Genomic DNA, 18,684 nt, shown 5'->3' on the forward strand with positions numbered 1-18,684 from the left:
CGTTTGGGCCCCCCGGCCCCAGGCAGTCCCCTCCAGGCAGAAGGGGGTGCCAAGTGCTAAGTGGAAATAAGACTGCTCCTGTCCTCACCACCCGCTGGGTTCCGCATGCTCCTGTCTGCACAGCCTGGAGATCCCTGCTACCACAGCAAGCCACGTGTGGCGCTTCTGACAGGTTCCTGCTGTGTGACATGGAGACCAAGAAAGTCTGAAGCTTAAGTACAAGACAGGGGAGGATGGGAGAACGGTGTCTTCCTGGTCCTGTGCTGCCTCTCGGAACCTAGCAAAGTCAATTACCTGTGGGCCTCAGGCTTCCCCTCCCCCACTCCACCTCCAACAGGACCCCTGAGGGAAATGCCACTGGGTAGGATGAGCAAAAACAAAACTCTCAGAGACCAGGATGGTTATCAACGTCATCCACCTGCTGCATTGACTGAGGCCAAGACTAGCTCTTGGCTATGATCATAAACTTCGGAACTTGCCCTCAGCCCAGCCCAGTTAGGGCTGGAACCATCAGGCTGTGCTTGGGAGGTACACAGGAGCCAGGCCACCTGCCGAGGCTCCCCTTGGTAGGTGAGGACATGGATTAGGTAGGATATGGATCCTGAGTGACACTAACTGGCAGCCAGTATCCCACAGATGTCCCCCAAGAACCTTATGTTCCCACAGACACTAACGTAGGTGCTGCATGAAAAAGACCTGCAGATGAAATGAAGGTATAAATCAACAGACTTTAAAATACAGAGATTATCCTGAATGATCTGATGGGTCCACTGTTCTCCCCTTTGCGGCATAAGAGGAAGGCGCAGAAGAGTTGGCCAGTGGGGGAGATGTGATGGGGAAGAGAGGCGGGGGTAGATGAGGCAGAATGAGGCCAGCAAGGTCCGAGGGGGGAGAGGACTTGAGCTGCAGTAGCCAGCTTTGAGGATGGAGGAGGAGCAAGGGATCTGGGTGGTCTCTAGAAGCTGAGAATGACCCCTATCTGGCAGGCAGCAAAGAAACAGGGACCTCAGTCCTACAGAAACATGGGACCAAAGTCTGCCAACACCTGGATGAGCTTGAACATGGGTTCATTTCCAGAACCTCTCAAAAGAAATGCAGCCTGATCCACACCTTGCTTTCAGCCCTGTGCGACTCTAAACAGAGAGCCAGCGGAGCCGTGTTGTGCTGGGACTTTTGAGATAATAAACGTGTGTTGTTTTAAGTCACTAAGCTGGTAGTAGTCTGTTATGGCGGCAACAGGAATTCAATATACCAAGCAAAAGCAAAGCATTGCCATTGATCTATTATCAAAACAAGGAAAATAACCAATATGGAGACATTTTCCCTATCCTATGAAGAAAGTGGGAGGGGATATAGCTGGAACATGACATCTGGAACATGCTGGAACATGCATCCTTTACTTCAGGGTTCCGCACTCTGGCACTATATACATTTTGGACTGAATAATTATTTTCCGGTGGAAGGTGGGACCGTCCGGAGCATTGGAGGATCATTAGTAATGTCCTTGGCCTCTGCCCACCAGATGCCAATAGCACCTCTTCCCTATCAAGTCATGAAACTGAAGATGTCTCCAGACATTGGTAAATACCCGCTGGCGGTAAAGCTTCCCCCTGTTGAGAATCATTTCTTTACATAATCTTCTAAGAGCATAAGGCAAAGAAAGGTTTTTATAGGAAGCATGAATCTCCTCGCTGTTTTTCAACTTGCCAACACATTTATCAAATATCCATTTCTCAAATGAACACAATACTATATGGATGCATCCAAACTGTTATCAGCTGTTATCCTCAGCACCTGGATATTATGAAAACATACACACACGTATATAAATGTGTATGTGTAGATATAGATGTTATGTATATACATTTTGGTTTCCATTTAAAATTTCACAAAGTGGACGCACATTGCTTCCACGGTCAAAATAAAATGAACATGAATTTAACAAAACTTCATTCATCAGCGTTTACTGAATGTCTATGCCAGGCCTGCCTGAGGTTGGGTACCCAGTGGTCCCTCTGTTAAGGAGCATCAGTGCTGTGAGAGAGGCAGGCAGGTGAAGTGGGGAAGGTCAAGGTGAAGTGTGCCAGGAGCAAGGGTAGGAGGTGAGGCGGGGGGCAATGGAGACTGCAAGTACTCCAGGTCCCAGAGTGGGGAGCGTTCAAGATCAACTTCAGAGCGTCAGCAGCTCGGAGTCCAGTGGGCAGGGCACTGCAGGTAGATGAACCGGCATGAGCAAAGGCATGGTGGCAAGAGATGTGACAGGGGCTGCAAATGTGCTCGATGCCTGGAAGATTTGGGTTAAGATTTGGGATAAGAAGGATGATGCTGTTATAAGACTATGGTGGTTCAACCATGGTCCCAATACTTAACACCCCCAGGAGCCTCTGCAAGGAACCCTCAGCCCTGGAAAGGGCATGTTTTATTTCTGCACCTGCTGATGCCCGTCACAGGCTCTCTGAGACTGTCACCTGCTCCTGGAAATCCAGGCCGCTTACTCAGTGGCCCTTAGTTCAGATCGACTCTGAACAACCACCAGATGAGCCCCCGGCTCTCACACATTTGTCTCTGTGTAGCCCCCGCATGGCCTCTGGACCACACCCAGACAGCTCCTCTCTTCTGCTGGAATATCTCCTTCACTTACATTCTGAACGGAAGTGTTGATGGGTAAGACTCGGAGGCCCTTAACCCACCCAACCTTTGGAGAGAGAAGAGAGTTTATCTCTAACAGGCCACCTCACATGTGCCCAGCTCTGAGCTAGTCCCTTTTCTTCCATTATCCCATTTAAACCACACAAGAATTTTGTGAAATGATTGCTCTACACTCCATATTAAAGATAAGAAAAACTGAGGCTCACAAAGGTTAGGTAACATGCAATTTAGTGTGTTGCCAAGTTGGAATTTGAGCTCAGAACTATTGTATTCTGAGACTTAACCTTCATTTTCCATACCTTTCCTATACTTGGTTAAGAAGAGGCCTCCAGGGGGTGCCTCGGTGGCTCAGTCAGTTAAGTGTCCAGCTTCGGCTCAGGTCATGAGATCATGACCTGTGGGTTCGAGCCCCTCATCGGGATCTATGCTGACAGCTCAGAACCCGGAGCCTGCTTCGGATTCTGTGTCTCCCTCTCTGTCTGTTCCTCCCCAACTTGTGCACTCGTTTGTGCACTCTCTCTCTCTCAAAAATAAATAAAGATTTTTTAAAAAAAGAAAAGAAGGGCCATCCACTGGGTCCATACTTTAGGGATCCCTTTGGCCCTTGTCCAATCATACCAAGGGGCCATGTCATGGGTCCCCCAAGCCCTCTCCTGGCATCCCAGACTATGAACTTTGCTGCTACCTGCCCAGCCTGGCCCCTGGTTCATGTACTCATGATCTCCACATTCACCCTGCTAAGGGCTGATAGGGACACAAGTGTACTCACCCCTGGATCTGAGTGGTAGCCCATGGGGAGGCTGGCTGCAGGGTGAGCAGTCTAGACACAGCCTGGACATATGGTCTGAGTGTCCAAAGACTTGGGCTGGGTCCCTCAGGGTGGCCAGACTGCAGACAGGAGGCCAAGGTGCCAAACAGCAAGATCCTTAATTCTAAATCTGAAACTGATCTTTCAGGTATTATAAAGGTCAGTGTTGGAAGTTAGAGCATATTTCATAACAGTGTCTTAGCTTAATTTTTATCTTTTAAACTCTCAATGCATGGTGTATCAGCTTCCATTTGTACCCTTGCTCTGGGCCCACACATGGAGAAGCATTCCTGTTCATTTTGCTCATTGTGGTCTTTTTGTTTGTTTGTTTTATACAGTGAAGAGAGCTATCAACTCCCATGTGAATGAAGAAAGCTTTGTGTCTCATATTTGAAAATCTTCAGAGAATGATTGTCATGGGCTGTATTACCTTTTCGTGATCAGGAAGCTCTTGTAAAATAACTTGTCTCTCCCGACATAGTTCCAAGAAATCCTCAGAGTGCAGACTTTCATGTAAGGCAGGGAAGAAGGTCAGCTGGGCACAGTCCACTCCTACCTCGTCTGTCGTGATGTCATCTTCCTTTGGTGTCAGCTCATCTGCAGCAGCATAAAGGGACACACATTTTTCACAGAAGCCACCTGACCTCACAAGGGATGGTGCACAGCTTGGGCTTGAGCCACTGAGAGAAACTGCAAGGCTTCAAGGCAGAAGTGAGTGGTGTGGATCTCAGAATGTGCCTCACTGTGTTTGAAAGTGGACAGTGGTCTGGAATACTACATGGCAATGAGAAAGAATGAAATCTGGCCATGTGTAGCAACATGGATGGACCTTGAGGGTGTTATGCTGAGCAAAATAAGTCAGGCAGAGAAGGACAAATACCATATGTTTGCACGTATAGGAGGATTAGGAGGAACTTGACGGAGGAACAAGGGGGAGAAGAAGGGCGGAAATGGTGGGGGAAAGGGAGAGAGGCAAATCATGAGAGACTCTTGACTGCTGACAAAAACTGAGGACTGATGGATGTGGCGGGGAGGAGGGATGGGCATGGAGGAGGGCACTTGTGGGGATGAGCACTGAGTGTTATGTGGAAACTAATTTGACAATAAACTATTTGTAAAAAAAAAAAAAAAGAAAAAAGAAAGTGGACAGTGGTCTACTTCTGACCCCTCTGACCCTGAAGGGTAGTCAACACACCATTAGGTTGATTCTCTGGAAGGTGTGCCCAGGGCTGGCTTCTCTGCAGCTCCAGACTGACCACAGGGAAACACATCAAAATTTATCCTCATTAATCAGGAGAGCAATTCCCTTGAGGGTCATCCAGACAGAATCTGCTTTTTCTGAATTTCACTTCATCCACCCTTTGAAAAGAGAGTGGGTATTTTTTCTAATTATGGAAGCACTATGATCTTGGAAAATCCCTGACATCATGAGAATAAATTTTAAATAACTTGAGAAGTAAAACAAGTATCATTCATGCACACAGAAAGAGTGCTAATAATAACAGCTCAGATGTAGTAAGCACCTCCTCTGTGCTGGATGCTTTTGATGACATTTTTTTCATCTACTCCAAAGTTGTAGATTCTATTTCATTCTACCTTTACAATCAAGGAAAAGTGAAAGAGGCTGCTTACTTTGCTCAAGTTCATATAGCTACAAAGAACTTGAGGCAGAATCTGAATGACATTTTTTCTCACCGTTCACAATTTGGGTTCTTTACTTCTAATACCTTTTCTGTACGTATATGTATATGCACACACATAATTTTTTGACAGGATATGAATTATGCTGCATTTACAATTTTCTTTCCTAATATTATTTTTTATTTGATTATATTATGAGCACTTTCTCATTCCACTGAAAGTTCTTTGAAATCAACTAAAATGGCTGTATAATATTCTATTGTATAACTCTTTCATAATCACCAAATCTATCTCCAATTTTTTAGCGACGCAAATGGTTTCTATTTCTACCGTGAATGTGCTGTGCTGCGATCATGTATGTGCACACCTCGACTTACTTCCTAAGCATGCACTCCTGGGCACAGATACTTGGGTGCCAGCTGAGCACATACCTCCATGATTTCTGGATCCTACTCCTCCACCCTGTCCTAGATGCCCACCTGCCTATAACAGGCACATGGCACATGACTGCAAGGTAGGGGGCTACTGGCCATTTTCTTTGCTAAGAGGCTCACTTCTTTGAGCTCCTCCCCACCTGGAGTCTCCCAACTAGATGAATAAAGGTGTTGCTTACACGACAGCCACATAGGCTTTTCCCCATGTAGGGAAAACGCTGTATAGATACAGGCACCCAGTAAGGCATAGAGGAGAACCAGGAGCCCTTTCTTCTTCCCTGGCTGAGCCCCATACTGGGGGCAGGAATCTGCATTTTGGGACAAGGGAATGCAGCAGCCCATGGCTACAGTCTATATCAGCACATGCTTTCTGCTGCCACAACCTCTGCAGATACTGCCTCTGAAAGGGAACGCAGGTAGACTATCATTGTGATCTTGGAACTGTGGGGCTTGAGGTAAAGAGAAGAGAAGCAAATGGGCATTACAACCTCATCCCAAGTCCTGCACCACAGTGGGACCCCCAAATCAATCTGGGATCAAGGCCCAGCATCTTCACTTCAGGGACTTGGTTACCATAGACTGGCAAAATTGTAAGCTCAATGCAAACTCCGGTACTAAGGCACTGAGTGAGACACGTTTGATCAGCATCTAGGTGACAACTGGGAAGTAGTCATTTAGTTAAATATATGACACTGGCCGCAGCTGAGGAGACAATGAAACTCACAGACAGGGAGTGTTTGAAGCAAAAGGCAGAGTCTGGTAGAAACACAAAATCCGAAATGGAGTATATATGTCTGTATGTGTCTGTGTGTGTACTTGTGTGTGTGTGTGTGTGTGTGTGTGTGTGTGTGTTTCAGTGTGTTCATGCCAAATGACCTCTGAAAATAAACCCTGGATTTTCAGCAAAACAACTCAGCCAAATCCCTCCATGAGGATTATACACTTGAAGAGTCAGTATAAACATCAAAAACGCTTCAAAGTATATTCTTTTAGGTTGGGAATTAATACTGACTATTATAGCTGGTTTTATAATCAGAGGATTCGGTTTAAAAAGTATTAAATACCTCTCTTACCCATTTTTACTTTGAAGCGTGTTCTTATTTTCCTCTTATGTGTTTTGGGTCACGTACTGCACGTGTGTTTGTATTACTTGGGGACACTTTTGAGGTTTCCCTGACATCGCAAATTGACAAGATAGTTCCCCTGAAAAAATTCTTATTGTTATAATCATAATATAAAATTCTTCCCCTACCAGAGTCTGGGATAGTTTCCTCTTCATTCTGGAGGGCATAGTAATGCCTCGAGTCTTAGCACCATCTACTTCAGACATAAGCATTTTCTTCCTCCAAAAGATTAATTTCATCTTAAATAAAACCAAGAATTGGTTTAATTATTAATGAAAAACAGGTAAACTGATAAGTGGAATACCTTGATTTTCCACATTTGTTTGAGAAATATTGCTGTTTCTGTCTTGATTTTCCTGAAACAAAACCAGAGAATAGAAAAATTAAACCCTGAATATTAAGGTGGTGCCCCTCACCCCATTACACGGGTTCACACACACACATGCATGTGACCCCCTCAAATTCCTCATATAGTCACAAGTCTTAGATGCAAGAAGGGAGGAATGCTAAATCCTAAAGGACCACAATAAAATGGAAGTATTAATGTTCCTGAGTCAAAGGGGAAAAAACCCACAATCTTCCATTAAGTAGGATTTACAGTAATTACCAAAGATGATGCCAAAGTGGGATCAGATAGCATCTCGGAGGTCTGTGGTGTGGGCCACTCTGGAGAGGTGACTGGGCACAGGATCTGGGGCTGGGCAGCCCAAGAGGCCAGACACCAGGTTTCACAGCCTGACTTCGGCTCTGTCACTAGCACAGTGGACAGGATATTTATTTTTCCTGCTTCCACTTCCTAAGAAATGTATTGAGGGGGAAATACTATATAAAGTCAAATGTTTGTTGACAATACATTAAAAATTCTAGTGTCTGTAGGTAAGAGACAAATTGCTGGGTTCTACTCCTGAAGCCAAGGCTACACTGTATGTTAACTAACTTGAATTTAAATTTTAAACATTAAGTGTTTACTGAATGAATGAAATATAATTTCCATTAAGTTTTATAAAAGATTGAAAGTGGATAAAAGATCTTGAGGTTATAGACTAGAGGATAAAGCCAACGTTGTATCTCAGGAGGAATGCAGAAGACTGTCTTGCATTCCACTGTTTTGAAGGCTGCCTTCTAGAATATCTTAAGTCGGAACTCTTCAATGAGAACACGAGAGAACTATTAACAGATTTTTCCATATCCACTGCTAATCCAACTGGTTCCCCATTCTTCAAAGGGCAAAACTGTCAGTCTGATGACACAGAGTTCACGCTTCATGAAAACAAACTTCCAGGGAGCACCTAGATTCCATTGCTTGGGAAACCAATATGGTTCCCATGTTGTTTAGAATACCTGGGTCACAGGTTCATGTTTGTGGAAATGGTTGAATTGAAGATATTTCCACTGTAAACCTTGTTATGAGATTCGATTATGCAATAATGCCCATAGCAGTGCTGGTTATGACTGCTCCATTACAGATAATTTATGCAGACAATGGCCATGACTTAGCTCCTTCCAAACACTGATGCCCAGATTATTCCACTGGACTTTTGTGGATGTCAGCGTGGTACTGGGTTAGTGGTGTAGATATGAACCACTCATCTATTAATTCACTCACTGCTTTACTTACTCATTTAGGCTGTAGTTACAGCATCCTTTCTATATACCTGAAAGGGTTAGTGATTCTTTTATTCTTTTAAATGACATCAAAAATAAATTATAGCACTCCTACAATTAACTGCACATGATCTTTCCTACCTGCCCACACCAAAGCATTTCCAAAGCCCTCCTGATGAAAACAGCATGAGAAGGAAAAGCTGAGAAGACACTTCCCTACACATTCCCTGTCTGAAAGTTTGTTTCGCTACATCAACTCTTACCGTGAACCTTTCTGGACTCAGGGCTTCCAGAGGAGAAAAGCGTTTGACACGTTTCCTCATGCGAGCAGGTCCCTCTCTCCAGTCCAGTTCCCACCTGGAGCAAAGTGTGGCTTCTGTTGTTTGGCCCCACAAGCCCAGCTCCCCAAAAAGCTGCTCCTGAATCTTGGCCCAGGCGTTGGCTGCCTTGATGTTGTCACATCTCCGTCTCTGGGAAGCAGAAATACAGGGTCACTCTTAGACACATTTCCTCTTGGGCTTGGGCTCGAACCTCTGGGGGTGAACACACCAAGCTCTCTTAATTGGTTGAGAAAAATAACCCCCTACAGGCAGCCCTGAGCACCCGTGGGGTATGTACTATATTCTCTGGAGCCAGGACCAGGCCAGGAGAAGATAGCATTTTTTCAGCTCTGAGACCATTCAATCCAAGTTGGGGGAAGAGAAAAACATTTGCCCAATGGCCTTCAGAGCCATGTGGCTGCTGGGCGTCATGCAGAGCACCACAGGTCCCAAAGGTCCTGACACTATTCACCAGAATAGATTGCACAGAATGGATTCTATAAATGGGACACAGAATCTCACCACAGCCCTACCCTTCAAAAATGATGCTGAAATTACTCCTTCCAGTGTCTGGACTGGAGGTGTGTGTGTGTGTGTGTGTGTGTGGCCAGGAATCACAGACCTGCTAACAACTGGTAGATTTGAAGAAGTCATCCCTGCCTCTGGACCTCAGAATCTCCAGCTCTTAAATGAGAAGTTTGGCCTATATATTATCTAAAGGTCTTTCAAATCCTAATATCCTAGGAGTCTAGAATGTTGAAAAATTCTAGAAAATCTGTGGAAACTAAAACCTTTGATATTAATGACAATAAACCCTTACTGATGAAATCTTTGTAGTTTGCATATGTGGCACTTGACTGACACCCCTAGACTGCTTGTGTATGCCACACTGAAGTTTTCTACATCACCTGTCAAAGGAATCTTGACATCTGTCAGTTTTGACAGCTGAATCTGCTGTCTTCAGGGTGAACTTTTGCAGTTATTCAAATATTTGATGATTATTTGCGCTAAATTTTGATTTAAGTTTTCAGAAAATTGAAAGGTATGTTAATATCAAGAAGCACAGATCTCACCAACTTTACATAAAGGGAAAAGGAATCATTATCATGCATTAGAGCCAGGCCCCTCTCCTGCTGGATCTCCTTTCCTGTACCCAGTGGCACCATGAGTGAAACTTGAAACTTGTAAATAATTTCTATTATCGTCATAAAGAAATCAAGTCTGAGAGACGAGAAGTGATTTCTCCAAGGACCACCAGGTAATGGGGCTGAGATTCAAACCCAGTCTGTCTGATTCCAAAGCCACCACTTTAGCCTGCATGCTAGAGTCCTTTCCTGGGGACCTGGCATCAATTTTATTAATTCATGATTTCTGATGGTATTACTTCAAAGACTGGCATGGCAGACTTTGAGGTAGGCCCTGTAAATCTAGGCCATTTAAAAAATTTTTATTTATTTATTTACTTGTTTGTTTGTTTTTTACTTTGTTTTTTAAATAGTTTATTGTCAAGTTGGTTTCCATATAACACCCAGTACTCATCCCTACAAGTGCCCTCCTCCATGCCCATCACCTCCTTTCCCTTCTCCCCCACCCCCATCAGCCCTGAATTTTGTTCTCAGCATTCAAGAGTCTCTCATGGCTAGGTCATTTTGAACAGGTACATTTTGAACTTGAAAATTTTGAACTTGAAAATTCCCATGAAAATATAACAGACAATACAGTGCTCATTCCGTGGTCTTTGGGGTCAGATGAACGAGGGTCATCATAATGTTTCTGCTATTCTCTGGTAGTTTCATGTAAAGGGACTTCATCAAATGCAATTAAGAACATTACAATAATAATAAAACCATGGGTTTATGTAAGGATTAAATGAAACGGTATTTTCAAGAGTTTTTATACAGTGACTTGCACAGCATAAACAGTATAGTTATTGTGAATAAAGCAAATTCTATTTCAAAGCAAGATTATTTTGTTTCTCCACAGTTCTTGAATTTACATCCAAAATAGCATTTTATATAATACTCTGACTTGTTAATAAGAAATGCCAGAAAAATAATGTCTGTCCTGTCCAAAGCCTTTTATAGGGATTAGGTTATATAAAATGAATACTCGTTTGGGGAAAATATTTCAGCTCCCTGGAGACTATCACTGGGTTTGGAATAACATATGGAGCTTCATAGGGGATGGACAATACCAAACTATTTGGTTGTCCACTTTGGGCTTAAAATTAGTATTTAAAGAATATCTTCTTCACCCCAAGGATCTACCTAGGAACCTGGGGGTTTATAGCTACCTGAGTCTTTATCAAAGAGCAAATAAATTGTCTCAATACCTGCAGCCAGACAAGTGTGTGTCAGTGGTGAGATCCCTCAGAGGTGAGTGATTGTTTAGTCCATGATAGAAAGCTACGAGTGGTCCCAGGACAGGACATAGGATGATCAAACAACAAAAGCCCTGAGTTTCCATACCTGCAAGGTGCTGTGTTTTTTTTTTTTTAATGTTTATTTGAGAGGGGGGCAGAGAGAGGGGGACACAGAGGATCAAAGCAGACTTCACGCTGATAGCAGAGAGCCTGATGAGGGGCTCGAATTCATGAACCATGAGATTGTGACCTGAGCTGAAGCAGGACACTTAACCAACTGAGCCACTCAGGCGTGTCACCTGCAAGGTGTTCTGTAATGCCTGTGTTTCTGCATAAGGTAAGGTCCTCTTTCAGCATAAGGCTTGCCCGGGCCAAATGCCACACCAGAGACGCAGAGGCAGGGTGTCCGGTATGTTAGAGGCAGCTTTGACTTGGGGCTGAATGGAAACTTTTCAGTGGCATCAGTGGGCTTTCTTCTGGGCAACCAGCCCTTCCCTGCTTTTGGTCCCTCATGCTTTGGAGGGGCTGATCCCAGCCCTGGCTTCAGCTCTGAATGTCATCCAAGCTGTGGAGGATGATTACGGGATGGACTAGTGCATATCATTCCCCAGGACGGGGGATGGTGTTCTCTGGAGCCCATCCAGAGCAGACAGTGCAGAGAGGTGGATGCATGGTGCACAGTCGGGGTCACCTGCCCCACGCCAGGATGCCTGTATGTGCATCAGAGGTGCCCCTGAGGCAGAGACAGCCCACAGGCATGCAGCTCAGCAAGAAGATGCTGCCTTTGCGCAAGCTAGAAAATGGTTCCCTGGCCTTTACATGAACGCTGCCTAGTTCTAGGACGTGCAGCTTGAGGAGCAGAGTGTGAGTTAGCCTCAGACACACATGCTCTTCATCCATCTGCCTCAAATTATAGGAATCTCCTACATTTGTGTGTGTGTATGTGTATGTTTATGTGAATGTAGGGTGTGTGTGTGTGTGTGTGTGTGTGTGTGTGTGTGTAAGAAAGAAAGAGAGAAAAGGGGAAAAGAGAGGAAACTGATTGCTTAGAACAGAGCATAGATACCTGGATCCAACTCTTCCTGAAGCCTGATTCCCTCACAAAACAGTTCACTTGCTGCCTAAGCCAGTTTGAGCTGAGTTTCTGATATTTGCATTTGAAAGAGCTATGACAAAAATTTAATGAATATACAGAAACTGAGCAAGAAATGGCAACAGACTGTTGGCCCAAAAGCGTGGGATAGAACACTGCCTCTCACATACTAAAGGAAAGGCCATGTGTGGGATGGCAGGCAACTTCTAAAGAGCTTTAACCAGTAAAGCCTGGAATGTTTTAAAAACAGCATAGACGGGATGAGGCTTTTCTGTAAATTATGGTGAGGAATCGTCACAAGAACAGGATGGTCCGGGCATGTAAACAGAGCAGAACCAGAGCGGCTGGACCACAGAGAAGAGAGAGAATAGAGTTTGGAAAAGGCAAATGGGAATCTGGGCAGGGCTAGTGTAGAGGAAACTGTTTTTTGCCAGTACTTCTGGAGTGACAAGAAATTTGGGAGATTGGATAGCAAAGTGCCTGATTTGCTGGTAATATAATGGTGGGTTATAATGATGCTTGAGTGAACTTTCCAGGGCACTGGGGAATGTTACCTGGTCAGGCTGCAGGCACCTGCCATCTCCAGAGACCTCTCGGTTGTGGGCAACAGGTCAAGTTAGAGAAGTCTTGCACCACCTATTATGGAGAGCCCTGTGGGCCGGGATCCCTGAATCTCACTATGACCACCCTTCGGAGGAACCTCACTGAGTACACTTGGCATGAGCTGTCCTTGAAGAACATGGCAGGTTTCACCAGCCTGATCTCTTTACAGAATGTGGATGTGGCTTTTCTGGAAGTGGAGTGGGGCTTGCACTGGGAAAATGTATTGCCCCTTAAAAAAGGCAGGGTGTGTGATCCAGACCCCATTATCTCTGGCAGACGGTGATTACCTCTGCATTCCTTTAAACGTTGAAACAATCTGTCTTAAATATTTAAACACTTGGAAAGTATCCTTATGGATCAGCCTCAAAATGCTGATTTTCTCAAAAATACCTCAAACAGTAAAACTCTATACAACTTTCTGAAGTATTCTCTGAACCCCGTTCAGGCCCGCTGCTGAAAATGAACCTGGCCAAATGTTCTAGAAGGCTGTGGGTACTTTCCTTGTGGGCTTGGAGCCTCTGCCAAGGTTATGTCCTTCCTCCATGAACTTTCAGTCTCACAAATTCCAGCAGAAACTCACAAAGTACCACACAGTGCATCTCTCCCAGCCATCAGCAAATCTCCAGGCTCTTTCAGCTGGAGGAAGAGAGATGCTCACATTCTTGACAGGGTGCTGATTTGGATGTTTAGACAAACAACCTCCTCTAACTTGGAATGAAATAAGTGTGATGAGGATGTCCATAAATAAAGGATGTAATCTTAAACAATTCATCTTATGTTCCCCAAAGAGCAGTTGAATTTATTAGCCATGTTGCTAATCCGGAAAGAAGTCAGTGAATACAAATGGTGGGGCACTGATGTGCAAAGGCCCATTGCAGGGGCTCAGATACCATGCGCTAAACCAGCAGGGCACTTTACCAGCTTTGCAGGACAGTCAGCAATGTGAGGGCAGGGGAAGTGTCTATGAGGAGGCCCTTCTCCAAACTGAGAGTCTGCTTAAGATCAGCTTGTGCGGCCGAGGAGCCAGAATGCCTCCTGATAGCTTTGATGGCGGCATGTCCTGTAGATGCCCAAACTCCTCTTTCACCCACATCAAGTCTGATAAACTGCCCCTCTTCTTACTCACAGAATAGCAGGGGAGGCTACATTGCTAACCTGCGTGTTTCTGGGGTGCAGGCTGCACAGCTCATGAATTCTTACTTCCAGGGACATGTGTGGGCTCACAAATGAGCTTATTTGGAGGGAATTTGACCAGGTTACGTGGCTGAAGTTGATCAGAGCCTGACACTTGGGCATGACTGTTCCACCCTTCTTTGACCCCTCACCCCACCCCAGGCATGCCTCATGGCTCCTTTCACCTTACTATTCTAATCTTTATAATAGAACATCCTAGAATTAGCCTCATCATGCTGCTTATGGTGATTTCTTTACTCTTGGTCTCTCTGCTGAGTTTTAAGAACTTTGAAGGCACAGCAGTGACATTATGATCTCTGCCCTTCCTATACTTAGCACAGACTTTGGAACAAAGAAATCATAAGTAAATAATATCTTTAGTAAGGTTTTAATACTATATGTTGTGCTCTATTGTTAGCAACCATTTTTTAAAATGTTTGTTAACAGGGGTACCTGAATGGCCCAGTCAGTTAATCATCCAGTTTTAGCTCAGGTCACAATCCCATGGTTTGTGTGTTTGGGCTCCATATAGGGCTCTCTGCCGTCAGCACAAAGAGCGCGTTTTGAGTCCTCTTCTTCCCATCTGCCCGTCTATTCCCCGTTCACGTCCTTTCTCTCTCTTTCCCTCTCTCTCAAAAATAAAATAAGATGTTTGTTCAAAACAACACAGACTAAAGAGGAACCTCGTACCCATTCCATATCCACACATGGGGCATGTATTCCCCGCTGGCCATTTCTTGGTGCTCTATGCTCACCCTTTAATCTTTACAGTTAGGGAGTATTATCCCTTCTTTGATATGGGGACCCTGAGACTCAGACTGCAGGCCCCGGGAAGAGGCAGACCTGAGACTCAACTAGAGATCTCACTGGCATGACAGCCAGTACTCTTCACCTTGACTGTCCAGAAGTCACACCCAGAGAAGTGTTTTAAATCTGCCCTCATGGTGGCAACCCATTGCATTTAGGATAAAATGCAAAAGCCCTAAGGGGGCAGCAAACGCTGTGTGCTTTGGCCCTGCCTTATCTTCCCCAGCCCAGGTCACCCAGTGGCTTCTTCTTCCAGTTAACTGATGGCATCCAGCTCTTTCCTGACCAGGAACCTCCCACATGCACTTCCTTTAGCCAAAAACACATCCTCAGAATACTTCAGTCCATCTTCTTCCTCCAGATCACAACTTAATGGTCACTTTCTTGGAAGGGGCCTCTGATCTGCCCAAGTTAAATTCTCCCCACATCATAATCTCTCATTATACCTGTATTTTCCATGTCTCTTTCTCATCCTGAGTAATAATGATCTATTTATTTGTGTATTTATTTCATATATATCCCTCCAGAGAGGTAGAGTGCAGCTACTAGAGAGTGAGGCCGTGTCTGCTCTGTGTACAGTTGTGCCCCTACCTCATAGCACAGGGTCTGAGGCACCCTGGGCTCTTGACACTGGGTAGATGAGAGGATAAACATGCTGCCTACTTCCTCAGCTGCTGACAGTGGGGGTCCACATTCACTGCGCAGGTTGTGCAAGTAGGTCTGAATCATTGCTGGCCAGCTATTGACTTAGCCAACTAGAACTTAAACCAAAGGCCTTCCTGACTCTTTATTTCAGGTTCAGGGTATATTCCAGTTTTCTGTGCAGAGAAAAGAGCTGTCCTGCTTCTCACCTGTACATGATCTTTGTATAAAGAAGCGTATAGTTCCTGCCCTCTTCTTCTGTAGTTCTCGATGCATGACACGAAATCCTGGAAGAGAGAAAACAGGTCACAGATTAATGACAGCTGTGATTTTGATAGACCATCTCTATCTGACCAATTATCAGGGGAAATAACAGGTACAACTTTTGTTGGTCAACTCAATCACAACCTCATAAATAAAGACTTAGCCTATACTGACACCACACACACACACACACACACACACACACACACACACGTCTATGGGTTACTTCCACCTCCAGCTGTCATGAGTTAGCTTACAACAGATCAATCTTCCTCCCAAGAATAAAGAGAAAAGTCATATTTAAATAATCTGCCTTATGAGAGCAGAGAGCTACCAAGAGAGCCAAGACTTAAGAAGACAAGATCTTAGAGACAAAGAAAACTCACTGAGATGTGCCTAGTGCCTGATATCTATGATTTTTTGCCCCTGAGATATTTGCAAGTTTGCAAATAACACAAGAGGTTGAAAAGCTGAGCAGAAAGTGGTGGCTAAGAAGCAGAGAAGCTTAACAGAACTTGTGGTGCTTTCACGTGGCTCAGGAGACAAAAATAGGAATTCAGGCTCACCAAGACATCTAGGCTGTAAGAGACCAGAAGTCCAGAAACAGGACAGTACAAAGAAGCAAGCCCAGCTTTATGCACTGATGTTCTCTTTTACTCAGTTTCTGATTTATAAGCAGTGTGATTTGTAAAAACCAACAGGATTGGGGCTTTAAAGTGGGATCTCTCAAGGGCTGCACCATAGGAATAAAGGTGGGCTGGAAATAGACCAGGTCTGGGGTGCCTGGGTGGCTTAGTCGGTTAAGTGTCCAACTTTGGCTCAGGTCATGATCTCGCAGTTCGTGGATTTGAACCCCGCATCAGTCTCTGTCCTGACAGCTAGCTCAGAGCCTGGAGCCTGTTTCAGATTCTGTGTCTCCCTTTCTCTCTGACCCTCCCTTGCTCACGTTGTCTCTCTGTCTCAAAAATAAATTAGAAAAAAAAAAAAAAAGAAATAGACCAGGTCTTACAAAGCTGAAACCCAACTTTCAATGGGCTCAACCTCTGAGTACATTATGGTGACTTGCCCCCACTCCAAGTACATCTCCGAAGGCAAAGAAAGTCCTTTCTGGAAAAGGATCACACCATCTGAAGCTTTTACCTGAGAATTTTCATACAAAATGTTCAGTAGTCAAGCATAAATTGCTAGATAAATTGCTAGCTGTCCCTAGAAAAAGGATGAACAGATAAGCAGATAATGAAAACAAACCCCCACATATATCCAGATATTAGAATTACCACACATGGACTTTAAAATAATGGAAGTGAGGTAGTCCAAAAACATGCAGTATGGAGACTTTTACAAGAGATACGAAAGCTATGAAAAAGAACCAGATAAAATCCTAAATCTGGGACATGAATTAATTGAAATTAGAAACTCCATAGGTAAGTTTAACAGCAGAGTGGATACAACTGAACAGAGAGAGAGTAAAAGGGAAGAAACCTTCTTGCTAACTAGGATGAGATAGAAGTATGAAAAAAATACATCAGAGATATAGGTACATATGTAATATAGAGAAGGCATCTAGCATAGGTGGATTGGTGTCTCAAAAGGGCAGGGGACAAAGAATGGATCAGAAGCAGTATCTGAGAAGTTGATGAAAATCTTCCCAAATGGATGAAGGGCGTTGAGCCACAGATTTGAGAAATTCTGTAAACCTGAAACAAGAAAAATAGAGGTAGAAAACCACACAGAAGCCCATCACAATGAAACTGCAAAAAAAGGAAAAAAGATAGAAAAAAGATCATATTATCTTTAAAGAAGTAACAGTAAGAATGGTAGAAGCCAGAAGACAATGAAACAACATCTTTGAGTCATGAAAGAAAAAAAAAAACAAAAAACACTGACAAGCTCAAAGCCTCTACCCAGTGAAAATATCTTTCAAAAATAAAGACAAACTAAAACATTTGCAGAAGAATAATACTGAGAGCATGTGTTACCAGCAGCTGCGTGAAGTGAAACACTGAAGGAATTTTTTAGTAGAATGACAATGATTTCATATTGAAGCATGATCTTTGGAATGAATGAGAGAATATAAAAATGGTAAACATATTAGTATATCTAAATGGATATTGGCTGTTGGAAAATAATAATAGCAATAATAGTAATAACAGGATTTAAAAAATAAGAATTAAAATACATGATAAAATAACAAAAGGTAGATGGAGTAAATGAAATAGTGTCGTAGGTTTCTTTTCAATTAAAAATTTCCGGGGGTCCCTGGGTGGCTCAGCTGTTTGAGCATCTGACTTGGGCTCAAGTCATGATCTCACAGTTAGTGGGTTTGAGCCACATGTTGGGCTCTGTGCTGACAGCTTGGAACCTGGAACCTGCTTCGGATTCTGTGTCTCCTTTCTCTATGCGCCCCCCTGCCCCCTTACTTTCTGTATCCTTCTCTCTCTCTTGCTCTCAAAAATAAATAAACATTTAAATGTTTTTTAATTTGGAAAAAGGGTCTAATTTACATTAGACTTTAATAAAACAAATACGAACATTGTTATTTCTAGGCTAACCACTAAAAACATAATGAAAGAATGTGACTTCCAGGTAATAGAAGAGAAGCACAACAATTTTAAATAGCTGACAATATGTTGTCAGAGAAAAAAATGGAATAAATAACAGATAATACAAACAGAAAATTTTTTAAATAGTTTATTGTCAAGTTGGTTTCCACATAACACCCAGTGCTCATCCCCACAAGTGTCCTCCTCCATGCCCATCCCCCCTCCCCCCCACATCCATCAGTCCTCAGTTTTTGTCAGCATTCAAGAGTCTCTCATGGTTTGCCTCCCTCCCTCTCCCCCACTATTTTTCCCCTCCTTCTCCCCCATGGTCCTCCGTTAATTTCCTCCTAATCCTCCTATACGCGCAAACATATGGTAGCTATCCTCTGCCTGACTTATTTCGCTCAGCATAACACCCTCAAGTTCCATCCATGTTACTACACGTGGCCAGATTTCATTCTTTCTCATTGCCATGTAGTATTCCATTGTTTATCTATACAAACAGAACATTTTAAATAAGATAGATTTAAACTAAAATCATCATTAACCACATTCACTGTAAATAGACTAGATGTTATAAATAAAAGATAAACTGAGTCACACCGTATCAAAAAGG

The 18,684-nt window shown here is 43.7% G+C and overlaps 1 protein-coding gene across 6 annotated transcripts in view; it reads right to left on the reverse strand.

The window, feature by feature from the left end:
• Positions 1-18,684, reverse strand: part of WDFY4 (WDFY family member 4) — a 292,803-nt gene that overhangs the window by 98,767 nt on the left and 175,352 nt on the right. For all 6 annotated transcript variants that reach the window (XM_039233715.1, XM_039233714.1, XM_039233716.1 and 3 more), the window contains 4 exons: positions 15,471-15,548; positions 8,525-8,731; positions 6,961-7,012; positions 3,888-4,054 (listed from right to left, as the gene is read on the reverse strand). In XM_039233715.1, the coding sequence (XP_039089646.1) occupies positions 3,888-4,054; positions 6,961-7,012; positions 8,525-8,731; positions 15,471-15,548 (504 nt within the window). The remainder of the gene's footprint in view (positions 1-3,887; positions 4,055-6,960; positions 7,013-8,524; positions 8,732-15,470; positions 15,549-18,684) is intronic.

The sequence above is a fragment of the Hyaena hyaena genome, unplaced genomic scaffold (genome assembly GCF_003009895.1).
Source record: "Hyaena hyaena isolate Hyena2069 unplaced genomic scaffold, ASM300989v1 scaffold_78, whole genome shotgun sequence".
In the NCBI taxonomy this organism is placed as follows: domain Eukaryota; kingdom Metazoa; phylum Chordata; class Mammalia; order Carnivora; family Hyaenidae; genus Hyaena; species Hyaena hyaena.